Source organism: Cydia amplana, chromosome 17 (assembly GCF_948474715.1).
Source record: "Cydia amplana chromosome 17, ilCydAmpl1.1, whole genome shotgun sequence".
Lineage (NCBI taxonomy): Eukaryota > Metazoa > Arthropoda > Insecta > Lepidoptera > Tortricidae > Cydia > Cydia amplana.
In genome coordinates, this window is record NC_086085.1 from 4,708,785 (window position 1) to 4,727,773 (window position 18,989).

An 18,989-nucleotide genomic window follows, 5' to 3' on the forward strand; every position below is an offset into this window, starting at 1 on the left:
CCAGTTCCAGCGGCGGAGCCAACCGCTCCCGCCTCCAATTCAAGTTGGTAAACCTGCCTGACCAGTCTACCAACATAACGACAAAAATGCCTGCCCGTGCCTACGTTCACTCAAGATAGGTACACATCTTGACGTTCCAAAGCCTTCTACCTGTCATTTTAGTTCAACAATACGCCAAACATTGCTAATCGATTTTATACAGGCGTCTAACTATGAACTGTAATGCTGCAATACGTCTTTCTGGTGTCTCGCTCCGACATATATATATATTTCGGCGATCTCGGAAACGGCTCTAACGATTGCGATGAAATTTGGTACATATATGGGGGTTTTTGGGGGCAAAAAATCGATCTAGCTAGGTCTTATCTCTGGGAAAACGCTAATTTTTGAGTTTTTATATGTTTACCGAGCAAAGTTCGGTCTCCCAGATATTAAGATATTATAAGGAAAAATTACCACACTATAGCGTCAACTCTTTGTGTTTTTTTAAGCTGAATTTTTAGGACTATTGTATAAGTTGGCAATGAGGCTTTAATTGAGGGTGTCTTTAAATCTGGACCGTTAAAGGGTTAAGGGGGTCGGATTTTATTAACCTATTTGATATAGTTGCATATCTATCTGCTAATTATCCCTAGGTTTCGTGTAATCAGTGGAGTGGTGATAAGCGCGGGGTGTAAAGGCAGTCGGGTGGATGCTCTGCCCCACGGCCAATGTAAACCCGTCGTCGCGCAGGGGTGACACCGTAAGTGGCTTATTATAACAGCTTTGAGGTCACTATTTTAAATATGATCTGTTGTAAAAAAAAAAGTTTTGTGTGGGTTTAGGAATTTTTATTTAATATTTTATTTCAACTGAGAATATCGAGCTCTTTCGGTAGGAACTAGGAACACTCAAGTGTTCTAGTTTTATTCGTATTTAATTAATTTCGGTGCATTTTCATGAAATCGTCGACACTGGGATCTAATGTTATAATGTCTTATTATAGACACTACTACCTACATAACATTAAAGACTTATAAGTGTAAAAAAATGTGTTATGTTTATGTTTCACCGTCCTGTATCTCAGAAACAACACATGTTGATAACAATGTTTTAAATAGGTAGGTTTGCGCTGAAGCGAAATAACGCGCTCGTTGAAGCGCACAGTAATTTGAGATGCACTTCCGCTTCATCCTTCTGAGAAGCGATTATGTAAATCGCGTGCGACACGAGGCGACAGCCCTAGCGCGTACTCTCCCATGCGGACCTATTAAGTTGTATCGGCATAATAGTGTCGTAGTGTGATAAGTCTTTATAGAAGGGAAGGTAGTATAGAGCGGCGATAGGTGCGCGCGCAGGGCGGCGGGCGCGGCGCGGCCCGTCAGTCGCGCCGCCCCCGCCGCTCGCTCCGGTCCCGGCGCCGCCGGGTGCTGTGCCGGATGCCGCTGCCGGCCGCCGCTTGCGATGGTCCACACCGGGCCGGTGCGCGCTCCTACCCGCGCTATGTTCACCGCCGCTGAGACCAAGCCGCGTCGCGCCGTCTCCCCGCTCGGTATCCCGAAGTCCCCCTCGTTCCATTCGGGACTCGATCTGGTCGCTAGCCAAACTACCAAACGCTCCGAAAGCGTGTCCGACGTCGCTCGTGCGTTCCGTTTTGCGCTTTTCTCTGGTGGAATGGAGGCCCCGGGTCCGCCGCAGAAGGCGCCATCGCCGCCGGGCGCGCGCAGCCCGCCCGCAGCTGCGATCACGCCCGAACGGCTCGCCGTGCCCGCTGATAAAGAGAGCCTCATGGTCCAATTACCTATAGTTAAAGGTTCGTCGATCTTATCACCTTGAAAATTCAATGTTTACAAGCGTTACGCTTTAGCTATTCATTTATCCGCTACCGAGATAAATAAACGTTTGTAAACGGCTGCGATTTGCGTCGAAGCATTAAACGAGTTTTCATCCTAACAGAATGCCGCAAGTGTCTACGAGTTCGATACAAACGTGCGTCATTCTAATCGTAACCGCTAGCCGGCACAACATGCGTAGCCCAAACTCGCCTACGCCTAAGCCTTGAGGAGGTCAGCTACGGCTACGGCTAATGTGTTCGTCCATAGGTATACCAACGCTATACTAAATGGCGAAAATGCCGCAGAAATATATCGACCCGCTGTCCGGCCGGCCCATTAAGTATGCCATGGGAAAATAGAATGCGTCCTTGCTGGCCTGCAGTCGGTTCCCATTGACATTATTCATGGGCCGATAGCTGGCGCTAAAAATAAAGGTTGTGTCGCTAACTTGCCTAATGATGGTAATTAGTTTGCTAAGGTTATGTGCTCGTTTGAGGGCGGTAAATGTGTTAGTGGTTGATATAATCATGTTTCAACGCTGTCTGGAAAATACTGAAGTTTCAGAGTTTCCCGAAAGAGATAAGTTTGAAAACGATTGCGATTAATTTTGAGGACTACAAAACAAAAAAAAAGCATTTCGGGCCCTTAGAAAGGCTTTAAAACAGCGGAGAAAGTTGAATTTTACGTTTAGAAGTCATAGATTCAGCAGGTGATAGATTTTGTACGACTGTACGTATTAAGCTATTAAAGCTAAAATAGTAAAAAAGGCACGCAAGGAACAGTGTTTTGGAGGTTTGTCTTGAATATTTACTAGTCTACCTATACGCACGGCAAGAGTTTACAATCAATGTTTATGTATCGATGATGTGAATATCGAACAGATTCTACTTGCTAAATAGTACGACCCCATTGTACCCGAATTTAAGTATTCGAGAAACGATCGCATTGGGTTGTTGATTCAAGTTGTTTACCCAATCAAAGGCAACTTTGCCTTAACTCGAAAACTACTGAACGGATTTTCATAATGTTTTCACCTATCAATAGAGTGATTCTCGAGGAAGGTTTCCATCTATAATTTGTTAAGGTTTTGTGTACCTAGGTAACCCGTGCGAAGCCGGGGCGGGTCGCTAGTTATAAATATAATTGTATTGTTATCTCGCTCGGTAATGGCAGCGGACATTATTATTATGCTTACTGCGACTATTTTTTGTTATTATTTCAAATGTTAAGTCTTTAAGAAAACGGTACTTAACCTTTACCATATAATCCAGTAGAATTCCAATAATTTTGCACATTTTAAATATTAATTTGTTGTCTAACACAACAACATAAAACAAATAAAATGGACTTAAGATTTCCTTAGACCTAACAATCTAAATTTAGACACATTTGTACACTGTACATAAAATTTTTAGTTACATTGAGAGAGCTGCGCTCGATTCCTATTTCCTATTGTCCGGTTTCCATGGCAGCCCCTTGCTGCTGGAATTTTTCCTTCATCGACCGAACGAGTTGTATAACTTGTATACCGAGGTTTGTACATTTTATTCTAGGTTCTAACTTGGAAATATAAAAATGTGTCAGAATTTTTTAGCGCTTAACCTTCAAATGTTCGTACATATTTGGATGAAAACTTAGCAGATATTTTGACCAAAAGTGAAAGTAAATTTTTCAAATTAGTATTGAAATAATTGAACCATAGTATAATAACAGGAATAAGATTCCCATCTGTCTCGTATACGCAGATTACGTATTGTAAATGTTAGATTAGAATCCAATATGTATTTTCCCTATTGAACAGTTATGCTGTACGTTGCCTACGAAGCTGTATACTTTAATCCCGGGTAATAGGATGAAGATTGAACTCTGGAACTGTACTCACAGATTTGTTACGTCGTATAGTTGATTAGAATCTGTAGGTACGAGTACTTACGTATATTTATTTTAATCTGTTTACTTTCTTGACTTGTTCCTGAGGTATTCTGGGGTGCAATTAGACTAGAGCCACTTGAAGTGCCAATATAGACGGGAAAACTGTTAAGTTTTGGTATTCGTAATGCATAAGCCATAAAAGTTAATAAATGGACATGACGTTTACATTAAATTCAATCAGTCGATACAAGGCTTCTAGATGGTATAGTTAGTTCAAATATGAATGCACGCCAAAGCTTAGTTTATTATTCTTATAAACTAAGATTGATGAGGCCCTAAATGTATTCCATTTTCTTTAACGTTTGCGAACCTCCTCAATTTTCATCTAAAATGGGGTTGCTCCTATACTAACAAGTATACCTAATCATATGCAGGCGGAACAATCTTCGGTATTTCATGATTGTAAAATAACTGAAGGAATCCGGTTTTTACTAGTTTCACTGCGGCAAAACCTAACCTACCGTAATAGAAACGTAATTGCGATTGTGGTTATAAAGAAGTTTGCATGTGATTTATTTTCAGATGACGTGATATATTCCGGTTTTAATATACTCCCGATATACGACGATACTCCTATACTATCTCATATATTCCATCTGGTATTCTCATAAGCATGATTAATTTCTCACATATTGTGTATCTTCCACAAGCGAGGACCGATTTCGAAATAAAATATGTTTAGAAAAATTAGAAATGTATATGCTCCCCCCGATATTCCATATTATTATACGTCATCTGACATTCTCAAAAGCCACATAGATTTCTCACAAATGTCGTCTCTTACAGATGCGCCAGCCGCCGAACGCGAGCAGCTCTTCGTACAGAAGCTACGACAGTGCTGCTTGCTGTTCGACTTCGCTGATGAACCCCTCTCAGACTTGAAGTGGAAAGAGGTGAAGCGCGCCGCTCTGCTGGAGATGGTGGAGTATGTCACGTCGCAGAGGGGAGTCGTCACTGAGGCGATATACCCCGAGGCGGTCAATATGGTGAGTGTGTTTGTACAGAGAGCTTGTTCGACGCTGATGAACACTGTCTCATCTCAAGTGGAAGGAGGTGAAACGCGCCGCTCTGCTGGAGATGGTGGAGTATGTCACGTCGCAGAGGGGAGTCGTCATTGAGGCGATATACCCCGAGGCGGTCAATATGGTGTGAGACAAGTCAATTTTAGGACTAGGACCTGCTCATTCAAAGTGGATTTCACACACACGAAAACCTATTACTAAAACCTCTATTGTTTTATTTATTATTGTACGCTAATTCCACTCTTTTCTTTCACAGTTTGCCATAAACCTCTTCCGGACACTGCCGCCGTCGTCCAACCCCAACGGCGCAGAGTTCGACCCTGAAGAAGACGAACCCACACTCGAGGCCGCCTGGCCCCATCTCCAGCTAGTCTACGAGTTGTTCCTGAGGCTGCTGGAGTCTCCGGACTTTCAGCCCAATGTAGCCAAGAAGTACATTGACCAGAAGTTTGTGTTATCGGTAAGACTGGCTTAAGATTCTAGTTTAAGATCTCTTTGCTTGTCGAACCCCCCACTAGGACAAGTCTACGGTCGAGGTATCCTGGCTACATCTTCTGCTAGTCTACGAGTTGTTCTCATGACTGCTGGAGTCTCCGGACTTTCAGCCAAATGTAGCCAAGTACATTGGCCAGAAGTTTTTGCAATCGGTAAGACTAGGTTAAAATAATGATCAGTGCTGAACATTAAAGAGGACGAACCTACTCGAAGCCGCCTACCTCGCTACGCTCGACTCTACGTGTTACTCCAGCTGTTGTTGGATTCTCCAGACTTTCAGCCCAACGTGGCCAAGAAGTATATTGACCAGAAGTAATATCGGTAAGACAGGCTTAAAGTCTCTCCTTGTCGAACTCCTCACTTCAAAGGCGAAGGTTTCCACTTAGTAGACGAGAGACGATTTTCGATTACGCCCTGTAGACACTCGTTCACTCAAGCCTTTTAACGGTAAAATGACAAACCATCTGAAGCCCGTTTCTCAAAAGCTTGTAATTTGTAATACAAGCGGATCTCACTTTTTGACAGCTTTTGTTAGAAAGGGACTTCCACTTGTATTACAAGTTACAAGCTTTTGACAAACGGGCCCCTGCGTTTTTCCAATTTCCAGATCCATTACCACAAATCATGTGATAACATCAAATTACGTTCACCGATCATTCTGAATAGGACGCTAGTTACCCTGGTAGCATGTCAGTGGTTCGGACATTAATTTCCGATGTGCTCGTAGATTGATACGGGATCGATCGCAACTGAATGCTGTTAATGGAAACGTTATCAGAGACAGAGTATTTGTGTAGCATCGGCCCTTAACCAAGAACTTAGATGAGAAGTTTTGCATGAAATCGATAACTTAGACTTTTGAACTAATAACCTCGAGACCCGTTACTAGGCTGTTTTTGGGTCTGTTGAAAACAACAGTTGTTTTCAACAGACCCAAAACGAAACAATGCCAAGGAATAAGAACCATATTCCTGCCTTCCCCTTAGTCCCAGATGGATATCATTTGCCAACATCAAATTATGTTGACTGATAGTCTAATTCTAATAGGTAATATCTGTTAAGTTCGTTTATAATAAATCACAATAAATCAACTGAATTTTTATTCCCTTGACTTCGATGTTATAGCAATAGCAAATCGATTATCAAGACATAGAACTCTAATATTTTAGATACTCGTGGATGATGGCGCCTTTATTGTGAAATTCCACAAGCTGTTGATTTTGAGCCAAGCGCGGGTAAGGATTACAATGGCCAGTATGGATATGATGGTCACAGGTATCCACGTGACAGTGTCACTTTCTGTCAGGCGGTTTTTTTTAATCTTGATAGTTGCTGATAACAACGTCCATCATAAGCCTGCAGAGTGTTAGGACTTATTCAGGACTTAAGTTGAGCAAAACCATTTGACAATAGCAAATTATGTTGACATATCGTATGATTGAAAAGTCATTAGTAGGTATAAATATGAAGACCTTGGTCACTTTTTTCTTTCGTATGTGACATCTACAGTGTGTTTGACAAGAGCGTGACCAGTGTAATTATATATTTTAAGGATGTGGCATAGAAAAAAAAAGTATTAGCTGAATAGAATGTTGTTTTGCCTACAATGCTTCGTAAAAAATAATAAAAATATTTTGACAGTTTCCCACCTAAACATCAATAAAAAAAAGAATGTAGCTTACGATTCACGTTATTATGAGGCAGTGTTCTTCTGTACGTACCCGAAAGGGCCCAAAATGTCACGAAGCCAAGCTGATTGCATATAAATAAATCGAAGGCGTTGGTAATGAAGTCGGTGAAGCATTATATGGAGTATAAAAATGTTTACGATTTACCAGAACACGGGAAAAAATAAAAAAAGACCTCCTCCACATAGGATTTAAAACGGGCCTTGCAGATGTTTTCAAAAAATTCACGTCTATCATTGCGTTCTGGGCCTTCTGGGCAAGAAAACTAAAGAAAAAGGTTTGAAGATATCTCTAGATACAATCAGAAGGCGTTTGAATGAAAATGGTTTAAAAACTTTAAAATATCGCAATACAAGTTTTACCGATCACGCTCTTATCGTACATAGTGTAATTCAGTTCATTTCAATCGATAATAGCTGTGCCTTGACAATGGAATTATCATTGAAGAATTCCATTGGCCTTAACCAAGAACTTAAAGGTGAAACTGGAAACTTCTGTAAATCGATAGCCAAGACGTGTGCACTAATATTTTAGTGCCCCGTGGCCACACTGCCCTTGACCGTACGTGATCGAACGATTTGTGCCTTCTTGATTTGGTTGCCGTCCTACCACGGTTACCTTCCATTTCAACCGTTCAATTATGCACTTTTTTACAGTTTTACTTTGTCCTCTGAATATTAAATAAGTTGTGTACCCACAGTTTACACAATAGGAAACCGAACATAATATGTAGCTTGAGTTTCCAAACGGGTTGAGTTCCTATTTCGATAACAACGCTCCCCAGAGGGGGTTCTTTCCCTTGATGTACCTACTCATACTTCTACGCCTGAATTTTCATCTTCCGTTTCGCCCGAATTTTTGGTGTCGAAAGGACGTTCATAAATTATAATTATCCATAAACTTGTTCCACCATTTCCTCATGTATCGGACAACGTCGCCAAATGGCTTAGCTTTGTATTCCTTTGGTTTCTCGTACTGTAGCGAAAGTAATTCATTATTTCTCTATGCCGTGACAACCGCACAAAAGGCGCTTTATTCTCTTCTCTTCGCCACACATCATAAATCTGTATTGTATCTTGTTTTACGTTCTATCGTTCACAGTGAACTGACCAATTGACCATCAGTGCTTATGTCTATGCAATAAGCATTACCATTGTCAGTGAACAGACTTATAGAACTCTAACAGCAAAACTCTTGACTGATCATATTTAAGACACGACTCCGTTGTTTAGACTCTACTTGGTCATTAAGTCGAAACTTGAGTCATTTAATGAGAACTCTCAAATTATGTACAAAAGTTTTCTAAAAACGCATTGTCTCACGAAATGCATGGGTTAGGCACACGGCACACGTCATTCAATAACGCCAATTTTCCTTAGTGTTTATTTAGATAAAACCTACAAAAAAAATTACGAATTCTATATACGAAGATTTCGAAGGCTGGAGTCTTTTTTTTTTTAATTGCGCTTTAAAGACTCAATATAGGACTCTACTCGGAACTTAAAAGACTTGAAAGTTTTTTAAGCTCAGGGTCGCGTAAAAACGAGTCGACTCCTTCAAATTTAGACACAACTCGAGTTCCTACACCTACGCTGCTTTCCGGACTATATACCACAGTATTGAAGAAACTTCGGAAGGCCGTTCATTCCATCCACAGTCAGAGCGTTCTCAGAGAGATGAGTCCCTTTTAAACCGCACATTAATACCTTATCTCGTAGCAATAAGGTTCTCTTCCGTTACTAAGCTACACGTTTTGTTGCAGTTGCTAGACCTGTTTGATTCCGAGGACCCGCGCGAGAGGGACTTCCTTAAGACGACGCTGCACCGGATATATGGAAAGTTCTTAGTACTGCGTGCCTACATACGGAAACAGATCAACAACGTATTTTATAGGTAAGTTTATGCATATTTTTGCCATTTTCAACCAACAGGGTATTGTCGGTTGTCAATAAGGAGCTATTGCGGCTATTACCATATAGGTTTCATTTGAAGTCAACCTTATCAACAACCGACAATGTGGTACCTTTTGGTTGAAAATATCACTTTTTTACACCCCTTAGTGTAAGGCCTGAGTAGACGCTCGAAGCGGAGCGTTCGGCGGGGCGTGCAGCGTGGCGTCGGGGTTAGGAGAAATTTGGCGGCGGGCATGTTAAACAAATGCGCACGTATAGGAGCGGCCTTAGTGCACGCTGCTCACATCACTTGTGAGCCCGACGCCACGCTGCACGCTCCGCTTCCAACCACACTTAGCCGTATTTTAATAAGTGAATTTATATTATAAGACACACAAATTAACTAAGCCCCACCTGACATGTCGAAGCTAATTGGCCTATTAGCTAAAACCCTTTGTTATACAACGCTGTTTTATCAAAGCGGTTTACCACAGTTACGGTTTACTGTAATTGCGTTTACAAATGGTCCTAGCCTAAGCTAAGTACATAGTTATTATGTTTCGAACTATACTTGGTCAACCAGATCTTGACAGTAGAAAAAGGCGGCAAATTTGAAAAATGTAGGCGCGAAGGGATATCGTCCCATAGAAAATTTGAATTTCGCGCCTTTTTTACTGACAAGATTTGGTTGACCAGCTATATATAACTTATATCAGGTCAGCCAGTGTCATCGTTTTATGCATGATTATTAGCAACCTAAAAGTAATTGTAGCACCACCCACAATCACTCTGCTTGGCCTTAAAGCTGACTGGTAGATAATGCCTTATGGCATTAAGTCCGCCTTACAAGTGGTCTTATCGCTAAAGAGCGTTTTCTTCCACCTACATGCCTACCTTACCTTAGGTACCTATACTTTACGTCCTAATTATTAAGCCTTTGACCGACATAGGCAGCATTAGACGACTAACTATGAGTAAAGTTTAACAATGCACCTTCACACATTTCAGTAAGAATTACTATTGCGTGCTGTATTCGAAAAGGCACATTGAGTGCGCCGAGCGGGTTCCCTGCTCGTAGTCGCTTTCCTCTACAAAGCCGGAAAACGCTGGGATCGGCTACGAGCGTAGCTACTAAAACGTTGGCAGTGAATGCGTTAATATGCACTTTCCGACTGACAACAAACGATATCCTTAAGTCTCATCACAATTTGTCCTTCCTCGCTCTTTACAGAAACTAGAAGGAAAACATGTAGAAAAACATCGATTATTCTATAAATAGGTAGCGGAATTGTCGCAAAAACCGTTCCCATACGACAATGGAATAGTTTCGTCGGCAATGACGTGGTAATGACATATCTGGTTATTGATCGCATAGTTTACTGAGTATTTCTTACTGAGAGACTATCCTGACTCGTTAATCTTACTTGTGAAGTTATAACCAGAGATTGGACTGTGGGCGAAATTGCAATAATTATAAGGTACAGAAGTCAAATAACGATTAACGTTTAAATGACGCTAATAGTTTTTTAAGTAACGGCCAATAACACGCAACAGGGTACTTAACCAAACCAGTCAAATCAGGGGACCACCGGCACAGTATAATAAAGAGTACTAGCATACAGTATGGACGCTCCCTGCCTCCCGTTGAAAGTGCCGCCCACCCGCTGAGACCCGCTCTCGGTTACCTCACAGTTACCCTACAATGTCTTATCTCACTCACACAAGCATGGTACGCGTTCACCTACACGAGCTTAGGCTGTGTGCGTAGGAACGCGTTTGTTTCATACATTTGATCGCCAGTGTCCGAGGTGTGCCACCGGGAAGATTGAAAATTGAAATTTTGTTGTCTCCCTCTGTAACTCTATATTTTCGAACACCATAACAACTGGTTATGCTGTGTGCATTGCATACAGTATTATGTGCAAATTCACATAACTATTTTTTTTTTAATTAAAGGATTTTGACGCTTGCGCTTGCAGACGTATCTGCTTGATTAAAAATGAGGTTACATAACACGTTCTTAAAATCGACAGCTATCTTATTACAAAACTCGGCTACGGCTCGTATCGTAATTTAATTGTACCCTTGAATTTTGGGAACCCATCTTATGTGACTGTGGCATGAAACACTAGTAAGTCTAACACGTTTTAGCAGTGGACCCTTCTTATTAGATCAAAGAATTAAATCGAGCATAGAGTTAATTAAAAACTACGCATCGCGGCGAGCCCAAATCCACCTAATTATCTAGTAATTATCTCAAGTCAAAGGTGGCCGTTACACACATGTGTAACGAAATGGCCTCAAGGTGAAAAACTAGAGTTATTAAACGATGACGCCATACAGCGTACCTAAATGTTTTAGCATATGGTTGTATAATAGTTTTTGTACACCTAAGAGACGAACGAAAATGGATAAGTACACAATACACATTTAATTGATATACAACACTCTGATTGCAAGAGTACAAGTATGTGTATTTGAAGATAAATTCAATTGATTGTATACCATGTTCTCTCACTAAAGTACACGTTCAATCTAAATTTACTAATGCATGCATGGTATAGATAACTAACCATGCATAAATCATATATCAATTCTGCCATGCAAGCATAAGCTTATCATGGCAGAATTGACATATCATCGCAACTTAAAGAAAATCTCGTCTCTTTGTTGTTTTTTTGAGCGTGTGTCGCCAAATTCGACATGAGACAATGTTAGAGGTGACTTGAAAATCATATCGCTACTTTTATTGATAGAACAGACAGATTGGACAGTTCAGCAATAAAGTCGTTATCGTAGCTAGGTCAGCCTTATTGAAGTCATTCAAACTCGATGTTACTCTAGTTTTTTTCTTTTAGAGTAATTTTCGTTGTTTGTCAAATCCGTGAGGTCGGCTGAATCAATCTTTCGAATGATTTAAAATATGTATACAGTAACTATGTATTGTTTCAGGTTTATATACGAGACAGAACACCATAATGGAATAGCGGAATTACTGGAGATCCTCGGCTCCATTATAAACGGATTCGCGCTGCCGTTGAAGGAGGAACACAAAATGTTCTTACTCAGGGTGAGTGCTTATGTCTATGAGGATAGTGTCGATTTTACAACAAAACTAAGGCTTTACTCGTCCTGAATTCTTTCAGAAGAATTCAGATGATTTCTATCTTTGTTACTTAGAGTGTTTTGTTTTTATGCCAAAGATACATTTGTGACGTCCCACGAGAAAAGTTACCTTATGACGATTGGCGCTTACGCTATTATTAACGCCGCTCCAATATGCCGCGTGGAACGTCACATTTTATGCGGTAGTAAGATTAATACAAATTTTTCCACTCGCCAAATTGATGCGGCAATGCTATCAAATCCCATGGTGACGAAATATTAATAAAATATGTTGTCAACAGGTGCTGCTACCTCTACACAAGGCGAAGTCTCTGTCTGTGTACCATCCCCAGCTAGCTTACTGCGTAGTACAATTCTTAGAGAAGGACCCCTCCTTAACACAACCCGTAGTTAGGTGAGTTTGTATCACTGACAATCCAACCTCTAGACTGAGCTTAGGCCAATTCTTTCATGAAACCGATGCTGCCAAAAATACGGGGGTGCGGGGGGACGAGGTGAGCGAATCCCGTGCCGTGATTGGTCCGTTCAAAGACACGGACCAATCACGGCACGGGATTGACTCGACGATGGAGTAACGCTACCGTATGTGTGGCAGAGGGGGTAGCGCGACTATGCTATGTCTAGAGGTTGGATTGTCTGTGGTTTGTATCTATTATGTTTATTATTAAAAATGCTTGCGAACGTAATACGTATATATTAGTGCGTTTGCGAGGGTTTCAAATTAAATAGAAAGTTCTTAAGATTAAGTGAAGCGGTTCTAAGCTACAGGTAAAGGTATCGGCCGTAACTTGATGTCACGCACACAACAAATTATCATACTGTCGTCATGACAGTGATAATTAGATTTTTAAGTTAGTGTTCTTTTTCCGCATCTACCTAGATCTTTTTTCAAGATTTTTGGCTTAAATATCGTTCTTAATTTTTAAGAAGCAGAAACGTCTGCTAAAGATAAAGATAAAAGACAGTTTATTCAAGTAGGCATAATTACAATGCTAACGATGCTTTTAAGCTTAGAATAAATTTAAGAGTGGAAAAATTACTGTCTTGGGTGAGACTTGATCCAGAGGCCCTGAGTTTTTAAGTCTCACGCAAGACAGTAATGTTTCCACTTTTTTATTTATTCTAAGCTAAATAGAATAGAATATAATTTATTCATAAGCACAGACAATACATAATATGAAAGAAAACACAAAATAAGATTAAAGTGCCACGAAATGGCCTGATCTCATCTCTAAATATCGTTCGTACACAATTTTCTTTGCTATTAGTTTTCTCTGTAGCTGTCCTAAAAGATTTAGACGAAAATATAAACCTCAATTCACACTGTACCAACCTGTAGTATTCGCAATTCGCAAACGATATTGTATACTGAGTATTGACTACAGGGCATTATTAAAATACTGGCCAAAGACGCACTCGCCCAAGGAGGTGATGTTCCTCAACGAGATGGAAGAGATCCTGGACGTGATCGAGCCCGCCGAGTTCCAGAAGATCATGGACCCGCTCTTCAGGCAGCTCGCTAAGTGCGTCTCCAGCCCGCACTTCCAAGTAAGCAGTGGTTTTTAGGGTTCCGTAGCCAAATGGCAAAAAACGGAACCCTTATAGATTCGTCATGTCTGTCCGTCTGTCTGTCCGTCCGTATGTCACTGCCACTTTTCTCCGAAACTATAAGAACTATACTGTTGAAACTTGGTAAGTAGATGTATTCTGTGAACCGCATTAAGATTTTCACACAAAAATAGAAAAAAAACAATAAATTTTTGGGGTTCCCCATACTTCGAACTGAAACTCAAAATTTTTTTTTTCATCAAACCCGTACGTGTGGGGTATCTATGGATAGGTCTTCAAAAATGATATTGAGGTTCCTAATATCATTTTTTTCTAAACTGAATAGTTTGCGCGAGAGACACTTCCAAAGTGGTAAAATGTGTGTCCCCCCCCCCCTAACTACTAAAATAAGAGAATGATAAAACTAAAAAAAATATATGATGTACATTACCATGTAAACTTCCACCGAAAATTGGTTTGAACGAGATCTAGCCAGTAGTTTTTTTTTAATACGTCATAAATCGCCTAAATACGGAACCCTTCATGGGCGAGTCCGACTCGCACTTGGCCGGTTTTTTTTTTCTCTATCCCCGTCTTATGTATAGTTTGTAGCTTTCTAGTAGAGCCCGAAGGCTTATCCTATTGTCTATTGTTCAGTAAAACCGCACGTGCTACTTACCTGCAAAAAAAGGGTCCTAATTATTCTATTTGGCACCTGAGCGCGGGGTAGTCCAACGCTCAAAAAACCAGTGTAGGTGCGCTCTCCGATAACGCGCCTTTGTTACGCATCTCGATGACACATTTTAGATTGGTTCTGTAGCGTTCGACTCGCCGGCACTCAGTAACCGAAGTACCGATTTTTTATGCAGGTGGTTGTGGCACGTGGCACGAGCGGTTTTACTTAACAATAGACAATAGGATTAGCCTTCGGGCTCTATTAGAAAGCTACAAACTATACAGATGTAGTGAACAATCCTTTGCCATCGTATTGTCTCGGAAACATTCGTATTTCGTCAGGTGACAAGCAAAACTCACTTGGTACCACCAAAAGTTCATAACCATAGTGAAGTTTTAAAGTACGAAAAGAAAGTTGATTTTTGGTTAAATATTTTTTAGTAATTAGTGAGTTTTGCTTGTCACCTGACGATTTGTCATAAACCCGTATATTTCTAACTTTATTATTGGGGTTGGCAAGTGTCAAAGGTTTGCATAGATGGCGCCATCATAGCTTGCCCCCTCAATGCTTAGAATTGTGTCAATATTTGTTATTTTTCTCATAGAAAAAGGGGCGCCATCTGCTAAATACTTTGACCGGCCAACCCCATTCGCGCATTAGTCTATCTCGCGTTCGAGATGCTGTCGCGGCGCTCCGTGCTGAACCAATAGCTAATAGAAGTTCCAAATTCCCTTGACTCGTAAGATGAGTTTGACGTCAGCGTAGTCGTTTATGTCACTACATAGTATAAAACAAAGTCGCTTCCCGCTGCCTGTCCCTATCTATCTTTAAAACTACGCAACGGATTTTGATGAGGTTCTTTTTAATAGATAGAGTGATTCAAGAGGAAGGTTTATGTATAATTTGTTAACCCGTACGAAGCCGGGGAGGGTCGCTAGTAGTTTATAACCTTCTATATAATTACAGGTGGCCGAGCGCGCCCTCTATTATTGGAACAACGAGTACATAATGTCCCTAATATCGGACAACGCTCACCACATCCTGCCCATCATGTTCCCATCGCTGTACCGCAATACCAAGAGCCACTGGAACAAGACCATCCACGGGCTGGTCTACAACGCGCTCAAGCTCTTCATGGAGATGAACCAGAAGCTCTTCGACGAGTGCACGCAGCAGTACAAACAGGAGAAGCACAAGTGAGTACATATGTCACTACCATCAGAGGCACCTCCTGCCCATCATGTCCCATCGCTGTACCGCAACACCAAGAGCCACTGGAACAAGACCATCCACGGGCTGGTCTACAACGCGCTCAAGCTCTTCATGGAGATGAACCAGAAGCTCTTCGACGAGTGCACGCAGCAGTACAAACAGGAGAAGCACAAGTGAGTACATATGTCACTACCATCAGAGGCACCTCCTGCCCATCATGTCCTCGCTGTACCGCAACACCAAGAGCCACTGGAACAAGACCATCCACGGGCTGGTCTACAACGCGCTCAAGCTCTTCATGGAGATGAACCAGAAGCTCTTCGACGAGTGCACGCAGCAGTACAAACAGGAGAAGCACAAGTGAGTACATATGACACTACCATCAGAGGCACCTCCTGCCTATCATGTCCCCTCGCTGTACCGCAACACCAAGAGCCACTGGAACAAGACCATCCACGGGCTGGTCTACAACGCGCTCAAGCTCTTCATGGAGATGAACCAGAAGCTCTTCGACGAGTGCAAGCAGCAGTACAAACAGGAGAAGCACAAGTGAGTGATACATATGACGACGGGTCTCTATTGTTTCCCATAAAGTTTAAAGTCATAATATATTGTTTGTCCGCATTTTCCTTAGTCATAATTCATTTGATTCAGAAACGCGTCACTTTTCAGAATTGCCATAAAACATACCTAACCTAACCTATCTATAGGATAACCTTACGAAAATCCGCTAGCGTCGGCGTCTATGCTCAAAAGAAGCTAGTGTCTGTGGCGTGGCACTTAGTGTAAGGCCTGAGTGGATGCTCGAGTTGGGCGTGCAGCGGGGCGGGGCGTGCGGCGTGCATTTTAAACAAATGCAAGCGTATAGTAGCGGCCTTAGTGCACGCTGCTCACATCACTTGTGAGCCCGACGCCACGCTGCACGCCCCGCCGAACGCTCCGCTTCGAGCGTCCACTCAGGCCTTACACTTAGGGTGAAAATTGTGATGTCTAGTTGACTTGTGGTGTGACACTTATGGGCAATTTTAGGTCCAATATGAATGTAGTCCGTGCTTTAAACCAAGGTTTTTTTCAGAGAGCGTGAGCGCCTCCTACAAAGGGAAGAGCTATGGCAGCGGCTGGAAGCCAAGGCGGCCAAGGCGCCGCCGCCCGCGCCGCGCCGCGACGACAACATACAGTTCGTCGACGACGCGCCCGACCTCAGCTATACCAGGATCGAGAGAGAAGCCACGCAGGTCTGTGGGATATACATACGCACTGACAATCCAACCTCTAGACTGGCCAATTCTTTCATGAAATCGATGCTGCCAAAAATACGGGGGTGCGGGGGGACGAGGTGAGCGAATCCCGTGCCGTGATTGGTCTGTTCCACGGAACAGACCAAAGTAAAGACACGTCCGTGTAAAGACACGTCTTTACACGGACCAATCACGGCACGGGATTGACTCGAAGATGGAGTAACGCTACCGTATGTGTGGCAGAGGGGGTAGCGCGACTATGCTATGTCTAGAGGTTGGATTGTCTGTGTACATACGGCTGCCAACTTAATCAGTTGATGATCGTCGTTTGTCCCTATCTGTCGTTATGCCATAGAGAGGGATAAACGAAGATTATCAGCTGATTAACTTAGTAGTTTATTTGGTGCGAAATAAAAAACTTACCTAGGGGTCGTCCATTGATTACATCACACAAAATTTAGATTTTCTAGACCAGCCCCACACTTTTTGATAGGAAAAAGATAGGTCGTTAATACGTACTGTCACAATTGGCGTGACCGGCATGTCCAATCTCCTCATATTTTTAATATATATCTGTGTACAATCTAAAAGGGGAGCGCACAAAAACGGGCGCGCAACTACCGCATTAGGGCAATCCGGGCGCTTCTTAATGCAAATAAAATAATAAATTCTTAATTGTTACAAAAATAAATGTGACGTTATCGATGAAAAGGGACCTTATTGTCGATGGCGCTTACGCCTTTGTTAACGATGCTCCCATATAAATACAATGCCGCGCGACGCTGAGTGGCGTATGCGCCATCGACAATAAGGTCCCTTTTCATAGATAATGCCCCAAATACTTATGAATTTTTTTAAAATAATTTTGTTTTTTTTTAAATTTGAAAATACCTACTTAATTATTAATATTCTGCTTGCAAATATTGACTTTAGTTACTTATCTTTGGCAGGCTCGCAAGCAAGGTCTAACCTCAGCCAAGCCGGCGCCCCTGCTCCGCAAGAAGTCGGAGCTGCCCGCCGACTCCAGCACCGTGGCCGCGCTCATCCAGCACCAGCGCGCCGACCAGTACCTCAGCACGCCGCCCGACCCCGACCAGTGCTAGCGGACGTGAGTGCCTCTCTACTCTCTCGGCCAAGCTCCACTCCGCAAGGAGCTGCCACCCGACTCCAGCACCGTGGCCGCGCTCATCCAGCACCAGCGCGCCGACCAGTACCTCAGCACGCCGCCCGACCCCGACCAGTGCTAGCGGACGTGAGTGCCTCTCTACTCTCTCGGCCAAGCTCCACTCCGCAAGGAGCTGCCACCCGACTCCAGCACCGTGGCCGCGCTCATCCAGCACCAGCGCGCCGACCAGTACCTCAGCACGCCGCCCGACCCCGACCAGTGCTAGCGGACGTGAGTGCCTCTCTACTCTCTCGGCCAAGCTCCACTCCGCAAGGAGCTGCCACCCGACTCCAGCACCGTGGCCGCGCTCATCCAGCACCAGCGCGCCGACCAGTACCTCAGCACGCCGCCCGACCCCGACCAGTGCTAGCGGACGTGAGTGCCTCTCTACTCTCTCGGCCAAGCTCCACTCCGCAAGGAGCTGCCACCCGACTCCAGCACCGTGGCCGCGCTCATCCAGCACCAGCGCGCCGACCAGTACCTCAGCACGCCGCCCGACCCCGACCAGTGCTAGCGGACGTGAGTGCCTCTCTACTCTCTCGGCCAAGCTCCACTCCGCAAGGAGCTGCCACCCGACTCCAGCACCGTGGCCGCGCTCATCCAGCACCAGCGCGCCGACCAGTACCTCAGCACGCCGCCCGACCCCGACCAGTGCTAGCGGACGTGAGTGCCTCTCTACTCTCTCGGCCAAGCTCCACTCCGCAAGGAGCTGCCACCCGACTCCAGCACCGTGGCCGCGCTCATCCAGCACCAGCGCGCCGACCAGTACCTCAGCACGCCGCCCGACCCCGACCAGTGCTAGCGGACGTGAGTGCCTCTCTACTCTCTCGGCCAAGCTCCACTCCGCAAGGAGCTGCCACCCGACTCCAGCACCGTGGCCGCGCTCATCCAGCACCAGCGCGCCGACCAGTACCTCAGCACGCCGCCCGACCCCGACCAGTGCTAGCGGACGTGAGTGCCTCTCTACTCTCTCGGCCAAGCTCCACTCCGCAAGGAGCTGCCACCCGACTCCAGCACCGTGGCCGCGCTCATCCAGCACCAGCGCGCCGACCAGTACCTCAGCACGCCGCCCGACCCCGACCAGTGCTAGCGGACGTGAGTGCCTCTCTACTCTCTCGGCCAAGCTCCACTCCGCAAGGAGCTGCCACCCGACTCCAGCACCGTGGCCGCGCTCATCCAGC

The 18,989-nt window shown here is 43.8% G+C and overlaps 1 protein-coding gene across 3 annotated transcripts in view; it reads left to right on the top strand.

Moving 5' to 3' along the window:
• The window catches only part of LOC134655705 (serine/threonine-protein phosphatase 2A 56 kDa regulatory subunit delta isoform-like), a 66,534-nt gene extending 48,787 nt beyond the window's left edge, over positions 1-17,747 (top strand). The window contains exons 4-12 of one of the 3 annotated variants that reach the window (XM_063511166.1): positions 4,533-4,732; positions 5,025-5,228; positions 8,714-8,844; positions 11,796-11,913; positions 12,251-12,363; positions 13,355-13,517; positions 15,160-15,389; positions 16,481-16,640; positions 17,594-17,747. In XM_063511166.1, coding sequence (XP_063367236.1) covers positions 4,533-4,732; positions 5,025-5,228; positions 8,714-8,844; positions 11,796-11,913; positions 12,251-12,363; positions 13,355-13,517; positions 15,160-15,389; positions 16,481-16,640; positions 17,594-17,746 — 1,472 coding nt within the window. In that variant the 3' untranslated portion in view covers position 17,747. Of the gene's footprint in view, positions 1-1,285; positions 1,793-4,532; positions 4,733-5,024; positions 5,229-8,713; positions 8,845-11,795; positions 11,914-12,250; positions 12,364-13,354; positions 13,518-15,159; positions 15,394-16,480; positions 16,641-17,593 lie in introns of those variants that run through there. The other 2 variants (XM_063511164.1, XM_063511165.1) reach the window with 2 other exon arrangements.
• Positions 17,748-18,989: the final 1,242 nt, after the last annotated feature.